The sequence below is a fragment of the Geospiza fortis genome, unplaced genomic scaffold (assembly GCF_000277835.1).
Source record: "Geospiza fortis unplaced genomic scaffold, GeoFor_1.0 scaffold11, whole genome shotgun sequence".
Classification (NCBI taxonomy): domain Eukaryota; kingdom Metazoa; phylum Chordata; class Aves; order Passeriformes; family Thraupidae; genus Geospiza; species Geospiza fortis.
The window spans coordinates 11,173,117-11,189,033 of record NW_005054304.1 but is presented as its reverse complement, the minus strand read 5'-3'; the positions used below and the strand labels follow the sequence as shown (position 1 = coordinate 11,189,033).

At 46.0% G+C, this 15,917-nt stretch overlaps 1 protein-coding gene across 1 annotated transcript; it reads left to right on the top strand.

Annotated features, from left to right (window-relative positions):
• Positions 1-6: 6 nt before the first annotated feature.
• Positions 7-13,807, top strand: SRP72 (signal recognition particle 72). The gene is made up of 19 exons (XM_005418230.2): positions 7-33; positions 1,063-1,183; positions 2,944-3,067; positions 3,870-4,013; positions 4,784-4,895; positions 5,945-5,976; positions 6,549-6,673; positions 6,769-6,826; positions 7,006-7,137; positions 7,564-7,692; positions 8,189-8,261; positions 8,824-8,888; positions 9,875-9,970; positions 10,428-10,531; positions 11,149-11,226; positions 11,839-11,976; positions 12,242-12,279; positions 12,580-12,736; positions 13,554-13,807. Exons 5-19 carry the CDS (start codon positions 4,871-4,873, stop codon positions 13,726-13,728), a joined length of 1,425 nt encoding a protein of 474 aa, XP_005418287.2. The 5' UTR covers positions 7-33; positions 1,063-1,183; positions 2,944-3,067; positions 3,870-4,013; positions 4,784-4,870; the 3' UTR covers positions 13,729-13,807.
• Positions 13,808-15,917: the final 2,110 nt, after the last annotated feature.

Here is a 15,917-nt window from a genome sequence, read left to right as displayed (position 1 = left end):
ACTTCGCCCGCGCACTCAAGTCCGTCAATAAGAGTGAGTGCGCCTGCAGTGCCGGGCCCCGCCCCGCGGGTCTGGGGTCTCTGCCCGGGCGCGTTGGCCTTGCGGAGGGTCGGTGCGATGCGGCGCGGCGGGGAGCGGTGGTGTCCGTCCGTAGGGTTCGTGCTGGGAGCGGGTCCGGGGGCAAAGGCTGCGGGGATCGTACTGTGTTGGGCTAGGGGGAAGAGGGGCGGCCGGGGCCCAGGCTCCGCTGCTGTACCGTGACTATCGCGTCCTTGTGTTGCATCACGCATCCCTTGATGTGGGAGAAGCCCTCGGAGTTACTCGTGGGTTTTCCCTCCGTTTGGGTCATGGGAGGAAGGAGCGCTTTTCCCCCGGGAACTGAGGAGGAGTGGTGTGCATATGGACTGACTTGGGAGCAGCAACTTGCTCGAAACGGAGGGTTCACGTCGAGATGTGTTGTTTTGGTGGCTAGGCATCCAAAACGGGATTGCAGTATCAGGCACGTTGTGGTTGTAAGTTCTGTCTTTGCTGCTGGTAGGCAGTAGGGATTCGTCTCCTGTCCTGGAAAAGCTGGCATCACTGAAAAAAATCAAATAGCAAAACCCATGCCTCTGTTCTAGTTCTCATTCACTGTCATCCACTGGCAGAAAGTTTTAGCGTGTAAAGTGACTCCCTGTCAAGAGCCAGACTGTTCTTCTGTACCAGCTGTTTTCCTTCCTGAGTGTGCTTTACGTGGCACTGGGGCCTTGGCACTATGGTCTTTGCCTGAAGTGAGATGCCAAGGAAAGGTTTGCCCAGGTCTGTGTAGCCTCTTTGGTGCAGCTCTCTTCCAGACATGTTAGCACCGCGCATGCTTCTGGTAAGTTCAGGGCCTGTACTGGATTCTTTTATCCTGCTGGGGTTTGTTTCATGATCCCAGCCAAAGCAAGCCATGCCAGGATGCTTTAAGTTGATGTGGCCACTCTCTAGGATGGGTTTTTGCAGCTCTAACAATGTGAGTCTCTTACCTGGCTGGGCTGTGTTTGAGTTGGATCACTGTGTTGAAACTGGTTTCTTCTCCAGTACTGCAGATCAACAAAGACGATGTGACAGCACTTCAGTGTAAAGTAGTGTGTCTTATCCAGAATGGGAACTTCAAGGAAGCCCTTGGTGTAATCAATACCCACACTAAAGTGTTAACCAGGTGAGTTGTGTCGTGCTGTGCTCTACAAAATATGAAACTCCTGAGTCCTTGAGAAGCTGCTGTAGCTTCAGTGGAGAGGACTAATAAGGCAGCAAAATAAAGAGCAGGATGTGCTCAGAGACATTGGGGTTGGTCTTCTCAGTGACACACTTATTCATGGGAGGGGGTGAGACAGGGTCTGGTGGAGTTTGAGGCAGTCTAACACCTTGCTGTTACTGTTGAAGGGATTGTCCCTGAGATTTCAGCCACCTTCACATGCTGATTCTGCTTGTAGATGTGGCTGGGTAGCATGGCTGGTACAAGGGAAGGGGACAGGTCTCTCTGGGAGGGAAGTGAGAAGGGAGAAGCCTTTGTTGGTGGCAGTAAGCTGTTGGCTTTGCTTGGCTGTCTCATCATACAGCTCCTTGGGGTCCTTTGCTTTGCCAGCCTGAAGGAGCTACCTCAGCTTTTGGGGTGGTGCAAGCCCTTTGTGCATCCTTTCAAAACCAGGACCCTGGAGACAAATTGTGTTTGAGAACAAGTCAAGCTCCTCATTTGTGTCCTTAAGATTCTAATTTTGTTCCTCATAAGGATGCTCTTTGTGCAATGACAATAATGAAAAGTGCTACCCAAGAAGTGGCTGGGAGCAAAACTTTTGTGTTTCAGATGCTGTTCTTATTAAGGAAGTTCCCAGAAAGGTGTGAAGTTATCAGTGTGATGAAACAGACCTTTGTTTTTGTTTGCATCTGAATAACATGTGATTACCCTGTTCACCGGTTCCTTCTTTCCTGGGACAAAAGGGGTTTAATTCAAGTTTTTTAGCTTATTATTTTATTATATGGTAGGGAGAAGCATTTTCTTTTATATTCAACTGGTTTCAGAGTTCGGCCTATAACTTCTTTCAGCTCATTCTACTGTGTGTCTGTGTCCTGCAGAGCAAGGAGAATGGTGGTTCTTGGTCTCTCTTGAAGTTTTCCTATCCTGCACTGAGGCTGCTTTGATTTAATTCTAAATGCCATTAGTTTTCAAACTTCCTAAATACTCAGTTGAATCGAGATCATTTTAAATAGGCAAAGTAAAGCTAATAATAAGTGGCCCCAGGCATGAACTAAAGGAATTGCTGATTATTTTCCTTTGGCTTAAGTGGTAACTCAGGGGTTAGGTGGAACATAGCTTTCAAGGCTCAGATTCTTTGCGAATGCTTCCCTCCTGGTGTGAGCTTGCTTTGAAGCCAGTTTATGTTTGCAAAAGCAAACCCTTTTGCTGCAGTTCTGCTGCAATCATATTTAAAAATATGTTAATGTTACCTTTGTCTTGGTATCAGCCTGTAAGTGGACTGTGTATACTTTGCCTCTCTCTCTGTGAGTCAGTTATCTTTAGAAGTTTGCAGTAACAATGTTTCATTGCAATATAATGCCTTCCCCTTAAGAAAATGTCACGGAATGAAGTTTGCTATTGTTTTACCTTTTATGCATTTGATTAGCATAATTAGTAGGCGGCCTGGAGCAGAGAGGATTTGGAATACCATGTGTGTGGAAATGCCATTAAAAAGGAACCTTTTGTTTTTGGATGAGGTTTTGATATGCTTTCTCTGTTGAACACCAAGTAGATAGGAGATACTTTCAGTGCTGAACAGATACATAATTCAGTAATCTGGGATCGTGTGTTTGGATTTTTGGTTATGTAGCAATCTGTGACTAATTAGTGCTGGTTATATGTGAGTGAATGCTGTTGAATGGAAACTCTAGTGCTGGCTGTCAGCCTTTGTCTTGTCCTTGCAGTGATGTTATTGCCTTTGAGAAGGCCTACTGTGAATACAGGTTGAACCGTATTGAAAGTGCTCTCAAGACCATTCAGAGTGCCAGTCAGCAGACAGACAAACTGAAGGAGCTTTATGGACAAGTGGTAATTACAAGCTTTTCTTCCTTTGGGAGTTTCATATGCTGGATGCCTTGTCCCTCCTCTAATGGGGGACAGATATGGGGACAGAATTTCCTTCTCTGGCTTGAAGGTAAGGACAGGTATGGTTCCAACGGCTCGGACTTCTGTGAAGCTTCAGTTGCCTCTTTCTGGAGGCAGCGTTGTCATCTTATTCCCACAGAGCCAAGGCATTACATTTGTGACTTCTGCTCCCTTCCTGGGTCTGGCCTGATATTAGCCACCTGGTTGAGGAAGGAAGAGATCTGATGGGATTTGTTTGTGGTTCAGCCATCTGCTTGCATTAGATACCTGTTCAGGAATGGTTTGTGGGACCTGATGTCTCAGGCATTAAAAGTGATGCAGAAAAGAAGTTATGCTTTTTCCTCTTCTTTTTTTCCTGGTTGATCAGAACGGTTTTGTGAAGAATTGGCTGTCTTCTCTCAGCTGCATGAAAGACCATTCATTTAATTTCTTTCTTAGAGAGGCGATCTAATTTGGAAGAAGGCTGTTTGAGGACAAAACTGAGTAAACTGCTGCTTTTAAAGAAGCTGTTTTAGGAGTAGGAGCTGTGTCATTTTTGTGCAGGTATCTGGTGTCATTGCTTGAGTCCTTGCAAGTGTAGTCTATATAGCTTGCCCTTAAAGGTAGATGCAAATGTTAGTAATGTTCAGCTTAAAACATATGATGCTCTACTGCCCCCAGTCCATGGGGAGGGAGGAAGGAGGCTGTAGTTACCAGCATGCACAGGAAAATACTGTTCTGAGGGCTGCTCTCTTTTCTTTCTCAGTTGTACAGACTGGAGCGTTATGACGATTGTCTGGCTGCGTACAGGGATCTCATCCGCAACTCCCAGGATGAGTATGAGGAGGAGAGAAAAACCAACCTCTCTGCTGTTGTGGCAGCACAAAGCACATGGGAGAAGGTGGTGCCAGTAAGTGAGTATGTATGTCTTTGGGTGTAAGACTGAGAGCCAAGGAATAGAGGATACAAATTGTATTGGAATTGTGAATACTGAACAGGACAGAAAGGTGTTCCTGTCTCATAAAGATTTCTGAGCATGTTGAAGATCATGTAGTGGTTTTCCATGTATGGAGGAATAAATGTTGTTATTATTTATGACTTACACTTCACCTTTGATCTCTAGAGAGCTTGTACTGTAAATGTCACAGCAGAGCAGGAAGTAGATCTTTCTGAACCTGTATTAGCAGAACACCTGTGGTGACTAGCCCTTTTCTCTCTCATTACCCATTTGCTCAGGGTTAAAGCTAATTGTTCTGATCACCCAGTCATGCTTGGGAATATTTTTGTTAATGAACAATGAAGACTGTAATGTTCACATTTGTTTAAAAATCCTTGTCCTTGGAGGTGCACACAGCATGCTCAGCTTTCTGTTCAGTGCTGTGGATTCACTTTCTAATTCTCTAGAGCAGCAGTTCTTAGTTGCCCTTTTGCACAAGCCTAAGTAGTCCCCAGGTTCAGGCTGGAGTTTCCCTGCAGCCTTGTCAGTTGCCTCTGGCTTTGTGCAGTGTGAGGAAAGATCCTTTGTGCGGCAACTTACTTGCCAGGTGTGTGCCCTGTTAAATTTGCTTCTTAAATTTATTTCAAGGATTAGTTTAAATGTACAGGAAAACTCTGGTTTGTGTGTGTTGCCTGTTAAATCTGTTGGTGTTTATGCAGTGTTGTGTTTATTTTTCATGCTAGGAGGATTTAGGCCTTCGAGAAGCTACCTATGAGCTGTGTTATAACAGTGCATGTGCATTGATTGGGCAAGGAAAGCTGAATGAAGCAATGAAAAAACTACAAAAAGCAGAAGGTAAAAGCCTGGTGAGGTGAGAGGGAAGCTTTGTGTAGTAGAAGCAGTTATTTGCACTCTGATGCACAAATCAGAGGAAAAGAGGTTTTGAGAATTTAAAAACTGATCAGCAGCAGGATTTGTTGTGAAGCTGGTGTTTTTGGGCAAGTGTTCCTCTGGGACTCTTTTCCAGAGCCATGCAGCATGTCCTGGATCTCCTACAGCGTCCTGATTGTATTCAGTAACTTCGTGCATTTTTTTGAAGCGGGAAGTAGATGTGAGTGTAATCTCATAAACATGAGATGAAATTTTGTTAGTATGAGTATGTATTTAAGTACATGCTATAAAGGTTCAAGGTACTTCATGGTATGAATTAGTATAAGCCAGTAAATGAGCTTTTTAGCAAAGAGGATTTTTTTCAATGGAGTTAAAGGGAGATTTTGCATGTTTAAAAAGAACTGGGGAGAGAACTAGGAAGGACTAGTCCTGTCTGATCTAATTGCTCTTACAGATAAATAGGTCAGTTCTGTCCCAGTTTTGATGAAGAATAACAAGTGTCCCATACAACTGATAAGCATGTGTAATTTGAGCCTATGTCCTTTGATAGCAGTCCTTTGGAGGGCAAACAAGTGATACTCTGGTGAAGTGTGAGAAAGTGAAGAAGTGACTAGTATGGGTACTGAAAACTTACAGAATTGCTGCTCCATAAAGGGTGTTGTAAGCTGAATATTGCAGGCTTGCAGCACTTAACACACAAGACTGGTGAGCAGTTGCAGCTGATCCCTATTGGAAAAATCAGGAGCTAGGTCTAAGGAATTTTGGTCAGGAGAGAAAATTAGTGTCTGGGAGGGACAGTATCTTCTGTGCCTTTGACTGTTCTTCTGCTTCACATAGTCTTCTGTCTCATGCTTAGTCCCATCCAACATCAGACTGGTAATCTGCTGTACCCTTGTAGTGCTGCAGGAGTTTCAGGGATACATGGAAAGGTTCTATGTTCCCTCATGCTTCTTGCCTGGTTTTTTTCACCCTAAAGCCTTCTAAATTGTGTTTTTCAATGTTTTTCCTTGTAGAGCTGTGCCGCCAGTCGCTGTCAGAAGACTCGGTAAGTTCCTGATGTGGCTCTGGAGAGTGTTTGCTTTGCAGCAGGGGAAGCGAGGGTGCAGTCCCAAAGTGCAGAGAGCCAGAGCAGAGCCAGGGCTGCTCTGCTGGTACCAGCTTGTGAGGCTGGGGCAGCCATCATGGCTGGCGCAGGAGGGCAGCTGACACCACAGGCTGTTTGCTGCTGTGCTCCTTGCATAGTTGCCTGTTCTGGTGCAGGTAGAAGGGTGCAGGTTGTCTGAAACCTCCCTGTGACCTACCCCTCCTAGGGACGAACATGCTGAGTGGGTGATGACAAACAGGGAATTTGTAACCAATTGTTGCAGAATGGCAGATTGAATGTACAAGTTAAGGTGATCTTCAGATTCTTGCTGGAGTAGGTGAAGCTTTCTTTTCTCCTAGTTTAACTCAAATATGCTTCTGTTTGTGCTGTGGGTACAGCCTTAAGCTGTGGTAGCTGGGGTACTTTGCTGCTAATACTGCCCAGAAATGCTCACAGATGTTTGCCAGCAGAATGCTGAGGCTGCAAGAGAAGTGAGATAGGAGCTTTTAACTTTTGGCTTTGATTTCCTTCAGGATGTGACAGAAGAAGACATTGAGGCTGAACTGGCTATTATTCATGGTCAGATGGCTTATATCATGCAACTGCAGGGGCGTACAGAGGATGCTCTACAGCTCTACAATCAAATAATCAAGTTGAAGTAAGGGTGTTTTTTTTAAAAACAAATGCTCAGCCTTCCATCTGTGAGAGACTGCTGTTCAGTAACAGTATGCTTTCTGCTTTTCTGATCTACAGGCCAACAGATGTAGGACTCCTTGCTGTCATTGCAAATAATATCATCACAATTAACAAGGTATAGAATTACCTTGCCACTTTCATTGTGGTTAGTCAACTTGCTTCCCTGCTTCTGTGGAGAGAAGGAAGATAATCAGTAAAGATGTTTTCTTAAACAGTAGTTAAATTGCAGACCCAGAGACCTTTTCTTCTTCAAGGAATGTAGTGAAATCTTCTCATGATGTGTGATTTCCACAGGACCAAAACGTCTTTGATTCAAAGAAAAAGGTGAAGCTGACCAATGCAGAAGGAGTTGAGCATAAACTCTCCAAGAAGCAGCTCCAAGCGATTGAATTCAACAAAGCTTTGCTTGCAATGTACACAAACCAGGTAGGAGAAACTGATCTGCAGTAAGTAGCTGCAGATGGATTAAATCCACGGGAGTTTAACTGGGAAAAAATAGAGATGCAGCTGTTCTATTTCAGAAGATAGGACCACTTGGTTTAAGCTGTTCTATTTCAGAAGATAGGACCACTTTGGCACATAAGTGAGCAGAAAAATAAAACCATCGCTAAAAGCACAACTGTTTAGTGGCTTGGGTAGTGCTGTAGGGAGGATGGTGTGGAGATACCTAGAAGACAAAAGGGATGTGGGGGTTCTTAGATGTATCTGAAGGGCCACTAAGAGGACTTGGTTCTGTGTACTCATTTCAGGGGAGTCACCACTAGTATCTCTTCTTAGATACTGTTGGTTTCTTAGCCCTGTGTAAGGTGCTCGCAGAGGCTGAGAAAAGTGTGTTCTCTCTTTGCACTGCAGGCAGATCAGTGCCGCAAGCTGTCAGCAAGCCTCCAGTCCCAGAGCCCCGAGCACCTGCTCCCCGTGCTTATCCAGGCAGCCCAGCTGTGTCGTGAGAAGCAGCATGCAAAGGCCGTAGGGCTTCTGCAGGTAGGTTAAGAGAGAGTTGGCCAAGCACCATCTAAACCTGTGTGTTGTGTTTTCCTGTGCTGTTTTCCCTTAGTTTGTTTTGTTTGGTTTAAATTTCCAGGGGTATCTGACTCCTTATTTTGGTTTGGTTTAATGCTGCTGGAAAACCTTCACACCCAATTGAACAATTCTGCTTTTAAAGGGAAATATTTCCCTTACACTTCTGATTTTTATGCTTATGAAGCTGTAGTAGACTTCTAGGGTAAGCAGTAGGCTTTGCTGCTCTGCTTACAAGCAGTTTGCAACACCCTTCTTTGGAATGATTGAGTGGCCTGGGACAGAAATCTGAAAGGGCACACTTGGGGGTCCTTCTCTGCTGTGTGCTGAAACCTACCTGTGTTGGAAAGCTTTCTTTGGCTCTTGCCAGCTTGCTGTGACTGAGCATGACATATGATTTGCCAAAGCAGCAGCCTGGTGCCCACACACAACTTGAATTGTTGTTTCTTCTGACTCTTAGGACTTTGCAGACCAGCACCCTGCCAATGCAGCTGAGATCAAGCTGACGATGGCCCAGCTAAAAATTGCTCAAGGTATCTAGTGTCCTCCTTTGTTGGGAAGTGTCTGCACACGAGAAGGGTACAAGGGGTAAGAAAACCAGACTTGAGGGCAATCTTTGCTGCAGTCACTGTTGTGACAGGAGTGCAGAGTAGAGATACTTTCAGTCAGGTAATACATATATTTAGCTATGGCAGGATAATGCTGATAGCTAATGTCTGGATACACAGGCTCCACAGATTGCTGGCAGAAATGCCCACAGTCTCTGTGAAATGCTGAATCTCTTCTGGGGCAGGATAATTTTGGGAGCAGTGTGAGGCTCCATAATGGCACAATTTCTGTATGTAGTCAGGCAGCACAAACTTGAGCCTGAAGGGAACTTCCTGGTAGCCAGAGCTTGCTCCTGAACCCTTGCAGGATGTGACAAGAACAGAAGGGTCCACTGTGTGGAGGCCTGTCCTTAATGCCTGCAGTGGGGGAGATGTTGTGAGAAAGGGAATTGTTCTGTCTCCATTGTTTATCTTTAGCTCGAAGTTCACTGTGGGATCAGGTGTTGTGATGCCATTCAGAGTGTGTTCTTCCTTGTCTCCCTTCTAGGCAGTGTCACCAAAGCCTGCATGATCCTGAGGAGCATAGAAGAACTGCAGCACAAGCCTGGTATGGTAAGCAAAACTCTGTCTGAACTGTGTAAGGTTTTTCCCTTGCAGGAGAGCTTTGCACTGCTTGCTCCTTTTTGCCTCTTCCCCATGGCTGCCACTTGACTTGAGTGTCTGCAAGGATTCTGAGCCCATCTTCCTTGTCTTGGACAAAGGTGGTATTATGACTTGCTTCAGGTAGCCTGAAGATAATACTCTGCCTGTTAGAGGGATGCTCTTTGCCTATGTTCCCACTCCCTGGTAATCTCTCAGTCCTGCATGGTGCCTGGATTTACTTGCATAACATGACTGGAGCAACTGCTTGTTGCTGGTAGGTACTGTTGGGACGTTTTAGAAGGAGCTTTAGGACAGCAGGCCTTAGGGGGAAAGTGCTGTGTTCCCTCCCTGCAGCATCACCCTAATCTACATGCATATCCACACCTGCTATTCAGAAAAGCTTGATGGCCTTGTAAGTGCTCACATGTAGAGCATAAGCATCTTGACCAGGAGCTGATAGTTGGATCTGTTCCAATTGTAAGTGTGAATGATCAAAATAATTTATAGGGGCAGTTAACAATAACAGCTCCTTGCCCTGGGTCAGCTCTAGTTGTGACTGGGATGTCAGCAAATGGACAGTATCCTTATGATCTCTTCAGTGCTGATTTCTTTTTTCATAGCTCTTGAGGTAGAGAATGGGGTATGAGAAAGGTTTTCTAATGAAACTGAGTCCAGACATAAGCAAATAAAGTGCCAAGACAGTGAGATTCCTTCTATGAATGCAATCTTAGGCTTGTACCATAGGAAAAATATGCTGGGGATGTTCCTTTGGGAGTGACTTGGGTAGGAAGATGGGGCCTGGGTATCCTGCCTGTTACCACAGCTGTTTTTTAGGGACAGAGCAGAAAGCTCACATCGACTCTGCTTTAGGGAAATCCCATTGTTTAACTGCTGAGACTCTGGCTGTAGACAATTTGCGTGAAGATGTGCTATTTACTGCTCTTGAATGTTTGCAGGTGTCTGCGTTGGTGACAATGTACAGTCACGAAGAGGATATTGACAGTGCGATTGAAGTCTTCACACAGGCTATCCAGTGGTATCAGCAACACCAGGCAAGTCAGACCAGAGGAGTTATGTGCAAGAACCTGTCCTGGATTTTCTAGCCAGTCCAATTCAGCTTTTCCTGTTGATGCATAGCCCCAGCAGTTATCCAGTTGGGGATTTGGAGACATGTGAGCTCCTGTTCTGTGAGCATTTATCAATAATATATTATTTTATATGTGTTATGAATATGGAGCAGCAGCTTCTGTCAGATTAGGAGGGCGGCATCAATGGATGCCTAAATGTAGCAATCAGGACTTCTCCCTGATAGGAAAATATGGTGGAGCAGCAAGCTGCCTTGTTCCATGCAGTTCTGCCTCACTTCCCAGGGTGCAAAGGTGGTCTGCTTTCTGCATGACAGGATGGTAACTCAGTTCTCCTTGGCCGAGCCTCAGGTGCATAAAGCCAGCTAGAGCTGGGCTCCACGCTGTGATAGTAAGGAACTAATCATGGCTGCTTCTCTTTCAGCCAAAGTCTCCTGTGCATTTGTCACTGATAAGGGAAGCTGCCAACTTCAAACTAAAGCATGGCAGGAAGAAGGAAGCAATCAGCGACTTGGAGGAGCTCTGGAAGTGAGTTGGGTGGTTGCTGAGCATCAGGTCTCTGCCCAGAGTCCTCTGCAAGCTGTCTGGTGGCAGGCAGTGTCTGACAATTTTGACTGACTAGTAGCTGTCCTGTAGAGTTGCCTTTGCACAGGGGCTTCAATGCAAGGCTGTATTTTGGAAGAAGGGGAGATAATTCATTTGATCTATAGTTGATGTTCACTTGAAAACCTGGTAGACTTACCCCAGAAGCCTCTTGTGTGCAGTGAACATTTCTTTAGGGACTGGAATGCAGTTTTTTCTAGTGCTACATAAACATGGATGTCTAGGTTTTAGTTTCTGTTGTGCACTTAATGGGATTTTTTATTGGGGGGAGTGTTAACTTGCCTTTGCTACTGGGTTTTTCCTCTTCTTTTGCCTGCTTCATGATACTATGAAATTGTCTGTACCTCCCTTAATCCACACCAGTGATGTTTGGTGGTGTGCTCTGGAGGAGACCACATACTAACATGCCTGTCCCCACAGACAGCAACTGTGCTGCAGCAGCAAGCGCTGTGTGGTGTTACCGGTCTTTGAGATGAGTAACATTGGTAACTTGGTCCTTTTCTGTTTTGTTTTGTTTTGTTTTGTTTTTTTTCTCTCAAAAGGCAAAACCCAAAAGATGTGCATACTCTGGCACAGCTCATCTCTGCCTATTCCCTGGTTGACCCTGATAAAGCTAAAGTGTATCCTTTTAATGGTGGTGAAAGAGGTGTTTGGGTATTGCTTCCTTGAATTTTCAGCTGTGTGGGGACTTCAGACCTACTCTTACCCGAAGAAAGGCAAGGAACCTTTCTGGAACAGCTATATATCCAGGTCAAGTTGTCTGGAGCTACATGATTCCTCTAATTGGCTTCATTACTGTGATATCTCAGGACCCTTTTATCTTTGGCCTCCTCTGCTTTGAGAATTAATAAGACAAGGTTGAACCAAAAACAAGAGCACCTGCATCTTTTCTGTCGGAATCTTTAACCTGTGGTAGTAATGCAGGACTGATACAATATGGCAAAGCTCTTGCTTACCCAAAATCTCGTTCACGTACTGCTTTGTCACCTGAGTTGCTTTCACAGGAAGCTGTTCCCTGTATTAAAGAGGGAAAAATGAGGCAGATGGCGATTAAGCAGCTCATCCCAACTTGTGTAAGAAGCTAGTGAGAGAGATGGAAATAGCCCCATAGGCCTGTCTGGTGTCTGTATTGTTAACTGACAGAATTTATTTAAGGTGAGGTTACCTCTTGCTGTCTGGAAGAACATGGGTGTTTGTCTCGCTGGTTTGCATCCCTGAACTCTTCCCTGCAGTCTTAGCAAACACTTGCCTTCCTCAGACACCATGTCACTGAAAGTAGATGTTGATGCGCTGGAGAACTCCCATGGAGCAACCTACGTTCGGAAGAAAGCTGCGAAGCTCACTGGAGACAACCAGCAGAAGGAGCAAGGGTAAAGCAGGCTGCTATATTTTTTATTTAATTTTATTGCTATAGCTCTGGTGCATCCTTCTTTGGGGTGGTTCAAGAACCACACCTGGTGTGGTGAAGGCATTGCTGTAGAAGGCAGGCTGGTGGAAAGGGAGCCTGTTGTTTGACTGCAAGGAGCTTTATGTAGCAGCAGACCAAGGGAATGGTTTAGCTTCTTTCACAGCTAGTTTTTAGTTGACTTGTCTGCTCTGTCTCTGCTGTGTCACAATGTCTCGTTTTCCTTTCAGACAAGGGGAAGTGAAGAAAAAGAAGAAAAAAAAGAAGGGTAAGTTGTATTTTCTAGCTGTTGAAACAGCACAGCTCCAGAGAGCTCTCCAGGTTCTTTCTCCAAATAGCTGGCCTCCAGGTCCCTAGGACTGTGTCTCTGGAAACCTGGATCTTTATGATAGCTTGTTTGGTTGGCGCATTTTTCCTCAGGAGTGAGAGCAACACCCTGACAGGGTGATGTAGTTGCTGGTCTCTTTGTGCGGCCGTGCCATTGCTAGTGACATTGCATGCATGTCCCTTGGTGATGCCTCTGGTATGTTGGCCCCAATCTCATTTCCTGGCACTGGATGTTCTGCAGGAAAGCTGCCCAAGAACTACGACCCCAAGGTGACTCCTGACCCTGAGCGGTGGCTTCCAATGCGAGAGCGGTCCTACTACCGTGGACGGAAGAAGGGCAAGAAGAAGGATCAGGTTGGCAAGGGGACTCAGGGTTCAACCACAACTGGCTCTGAACTGTAAGTACCTATTTTGCAAGGATTGATGGGGGGATTCACTCCTGGGCAACTGGGAGGGCTGTGTTTGTGCTGCTCTGCTGCAGCTCTGTCACCACATCAACTGCGGGTAGCACAAGTGACATCGTCCTTTGCTGCTTGAACCTGCTACCAGCTGCTCTCCCTGGAGATCCCTTATAGGTTCCTGAAAACCAGTGTGATAGGATAGGCATGCTTGAAGGAGCCAAGGTGCAAATAAAATTCTCATAGTCTTTTAATGCGCTTCTCCTTTGGCAATGAGATTAATTTTGCATGCTTTCTCTTGAGCAATTTGCTTTCAAGTCTTTTGGCAGCTGCAGAACCATTAGCCATAATTTGAGAAAACACTGTTCTTCCTTCTAAGCTGACACTGATTATTTGAGCTGGACTCAAGAATTACCATTATGTATGAAGCCTTACAGCAAGATGGTGACTTACTAGCATCTGAGAGGAAGGATGCTGGGTTTGCACTACCTAGGAGTGGGACCTGAAAGGCTTCTTGCATGTTGCAGGAGCTATCACACGTCTATTCAAAAGTTAGCCTTGCTTTCCTTGTCAGTAACTTACACCATCTAGTGAACATCAGTTAGAAGGTGATTGCTGCCCTTTGAGACATGTTCCCATCTTCCACCAGCTCCTTCTGTATGTTGAAGCCTCTCCTTGCATGAGTGCCCTCTCATACATAATGCTTGCTACCCAACGGGGCAGCTGCTGGTTTTAACTGTCAGCTCCCTGTACTGGTACCACGTCTTGCAGGTGGTTGTGAACCCACATGGTGTCTTTTTCTCTTGCCTTCCTGCAGGGACGCCAGTAGAACTGCCAGCAGCCCACCTACCTCCCCTCGGCCTGGCAGCGGGGCAGCTGTATCGGCTGCAAGTAACGTCATCCCTCCCAGGCACCAAAAGCCCGCGGGTGCTCCAGCCACCAAGAAGAAACAGCAGCAGAAAAAGAAGAAAGGGGCTAAAGGAGGGTGGTAAAAAGCAGGATGTGTAACGTCCCTCCTTTAATATGCGATGCTGGTTGCAGAATAAAGGTCAAAAGCAAGTGCTGGTGAAAGACTCTTGGAATCTGGATCTCTGTCCTGCCTGTCAGTGTTCTGGAGGGAGATGGGCTGGTATAGTTGCCATGATCTGTCTGCTCACCAAGTTCTCTTCCTCACATTTGCCCTCACTGTGACTTAGGTTGTTGCCATCAAAGTCAAACAAAGCCCCTAAGAAGAAATCTGTTTCTGTGTTGCCAGACATTTAAGAGATATGAGATAATCAAGAATTTCTGAAAATGTAGTTTCATGTTCCTCTTGCATATGTCAGTTTAGGCCTTGAGCAGATTTATCTATGCATGATGCAAGCACTGTCTTTTATGTCAGTCAGTCATTGACCACCAACAAGCAAAGGCACAAAGCATTAGAAAACAACATCTGGGCTTTGTAATACAGGATAAGATAGGCTGAAGGGGGATAACAAGACTGTTAGGAGAAAGCGTGGTGAAGTGTATGGCAGCAGATTCAGCGTCCCACTTTCTGCAAGCCAGCTGCCTTATTCTGAAGGGCTTGGCAAAACAAAGGTGAGCAGAATGTGTGTGGTTGTCTGAGGTGTGCTTCTTCCTCCTTTGGCCTTGACCCTACGTTCCTACAAGTCTTAGGTGCTGAGTTTATGAAAATAAAGAGTGGTACAGTAGCAGGTCAGCCCAAGCTCGGTGACTCTGGAGGAGGGACCCAGAACAAAGGAACTCCAAAAGAAATGATACCTTCGAGACTAAGTGCCCATCTTGCACGCCCTTTGCATGCCTCTTGGCCCAATGGTTATTTTTGACCTGGATCTTTAACACCTTACTCAGGTGTTTCTCTATGTCCATGCAGGAAGGCTGCTGATGGTTCTTGTGAAGTTGCAGCTTTGCTGACAGTTGTCTCCTTATCTTCTGATGCACCTGCTTGCTGGCAGAGCAGGGGAACCAAAAAAAGCCTAGGAGTTAGGATAAACACATTTATCAACAACAAAAACAACAGTGTGCTATCAATATTTTTCCTGTACTAAAGACAAAACACAGCAATATGCCAGCTACTAGGAAAATTACTAGGAAAACTATTTTCAGCTATGGAGGTATGAGTTCATGGTTTGCAGCCTGAGGCTTCAGCAAATCCGGCTACTCATCCTGAGCAAGTAAAGCTAAGCAAACAGCATACTAAATCATACAGAATTATAACTATGTATCTCATGCTGCTGAAAACTTGTTCATGCTAAACTACTATCTCTCAACACAGGTCTTGAAAATTCTGGTTTGATCTGAATGTAGCCAAAACATTTTTCCAGACACGGACTGAGAGTGGGTAGAAATGTGCCTTGGAGAGGGTCGTCAGATATCAGCCCAAAAGGCAAAAGCTTCTGTCTCAGAAAGAATTTAAAGCAAAGGCCTTAAAAGGTAGGGACTAAGGGACATGTTACTGTGGCTTAAGAAAAAAACAACTCCTGAGTCTCCTGACAGTAAAAATCGACTATGCAGAATCCACTTTTTTACCTTCCCTGTACAGTGGGAGTATCTGAGAAGGGGGCTGAAAGTGTGTTGGCTGAAAGAGACAAACAGAGCATAAAGAAACCAGTTGTATGAATGGCTGGTAGGCACTTGCTGCCAACTGAGTGCTGAACAAAGAGTGTTGTTTTAAATTACTTCTCTGGGTGATGTGCCCCCACTTAGACAGCAGCTGATGACTACAGTAGAGAAACCACTGTCCTGCAGCAATCCCGTGTTTGGAGGGGAGATACCGGAACAGAACGCAGTTCTGTTCTTCAGGCGTCTTCTCTGGTGAAACCTAGCACAAGCTCTGGCCTGATGGAAAGGCCGACTCGTGACACTGCTGGAGCCCTGTCCCGGTACCTGGACAGTGTCCTGACTGCTGCGCCAGAGCTGGCGCGCAGGCAGAACAAGCTGGGAACAAATCCCGCGGGGATGGGAGCGGGGGGTGCAGCAGCAGGTGTGCGGAACCCGTGGCCTTCCCCTACCAGCGAGAACCGCCCGCGGCAGGGCTCGTTCTCTGTTTCACCGCCACTCGCGTGTTCCCAGCCTGGCACTGGGAGCCCGGCTGGCTGCGGGGGGCGCTCTCCGTGCGCGGTGCGGGTGCGCGGTGTCCGGTGCCCGCGGCCGGAGCGGTGCCCGCGGCCGGAGCGGCGAT

What these genes read in the sequence shown, in the direction of transcription:
- SRP72 (XM_005418230.2), top strand. Translation starts at nt 4,871, where the DNA reads ATGAAAAAACTACAAAAAGCAGAAG. An exon ending in AGGCCGTAGGGCTTCTGCAG is followed by an intron (nt 7,693 to 8,188) that starts GTAGGTTAAGAG and finishes TCTGACTCTTAG; the next exon opens with GACTTTGCAGACCAGCACCC. An exon ending in TGCAGCACAAGCCTGGTATG is followed by an intron (nt 8,889 to 9,874) that starts GTAAGCAAAACT and finishes GAATGTTTGCAG; the next exon opens with GTGTCTGCGTTGGTGACAAT.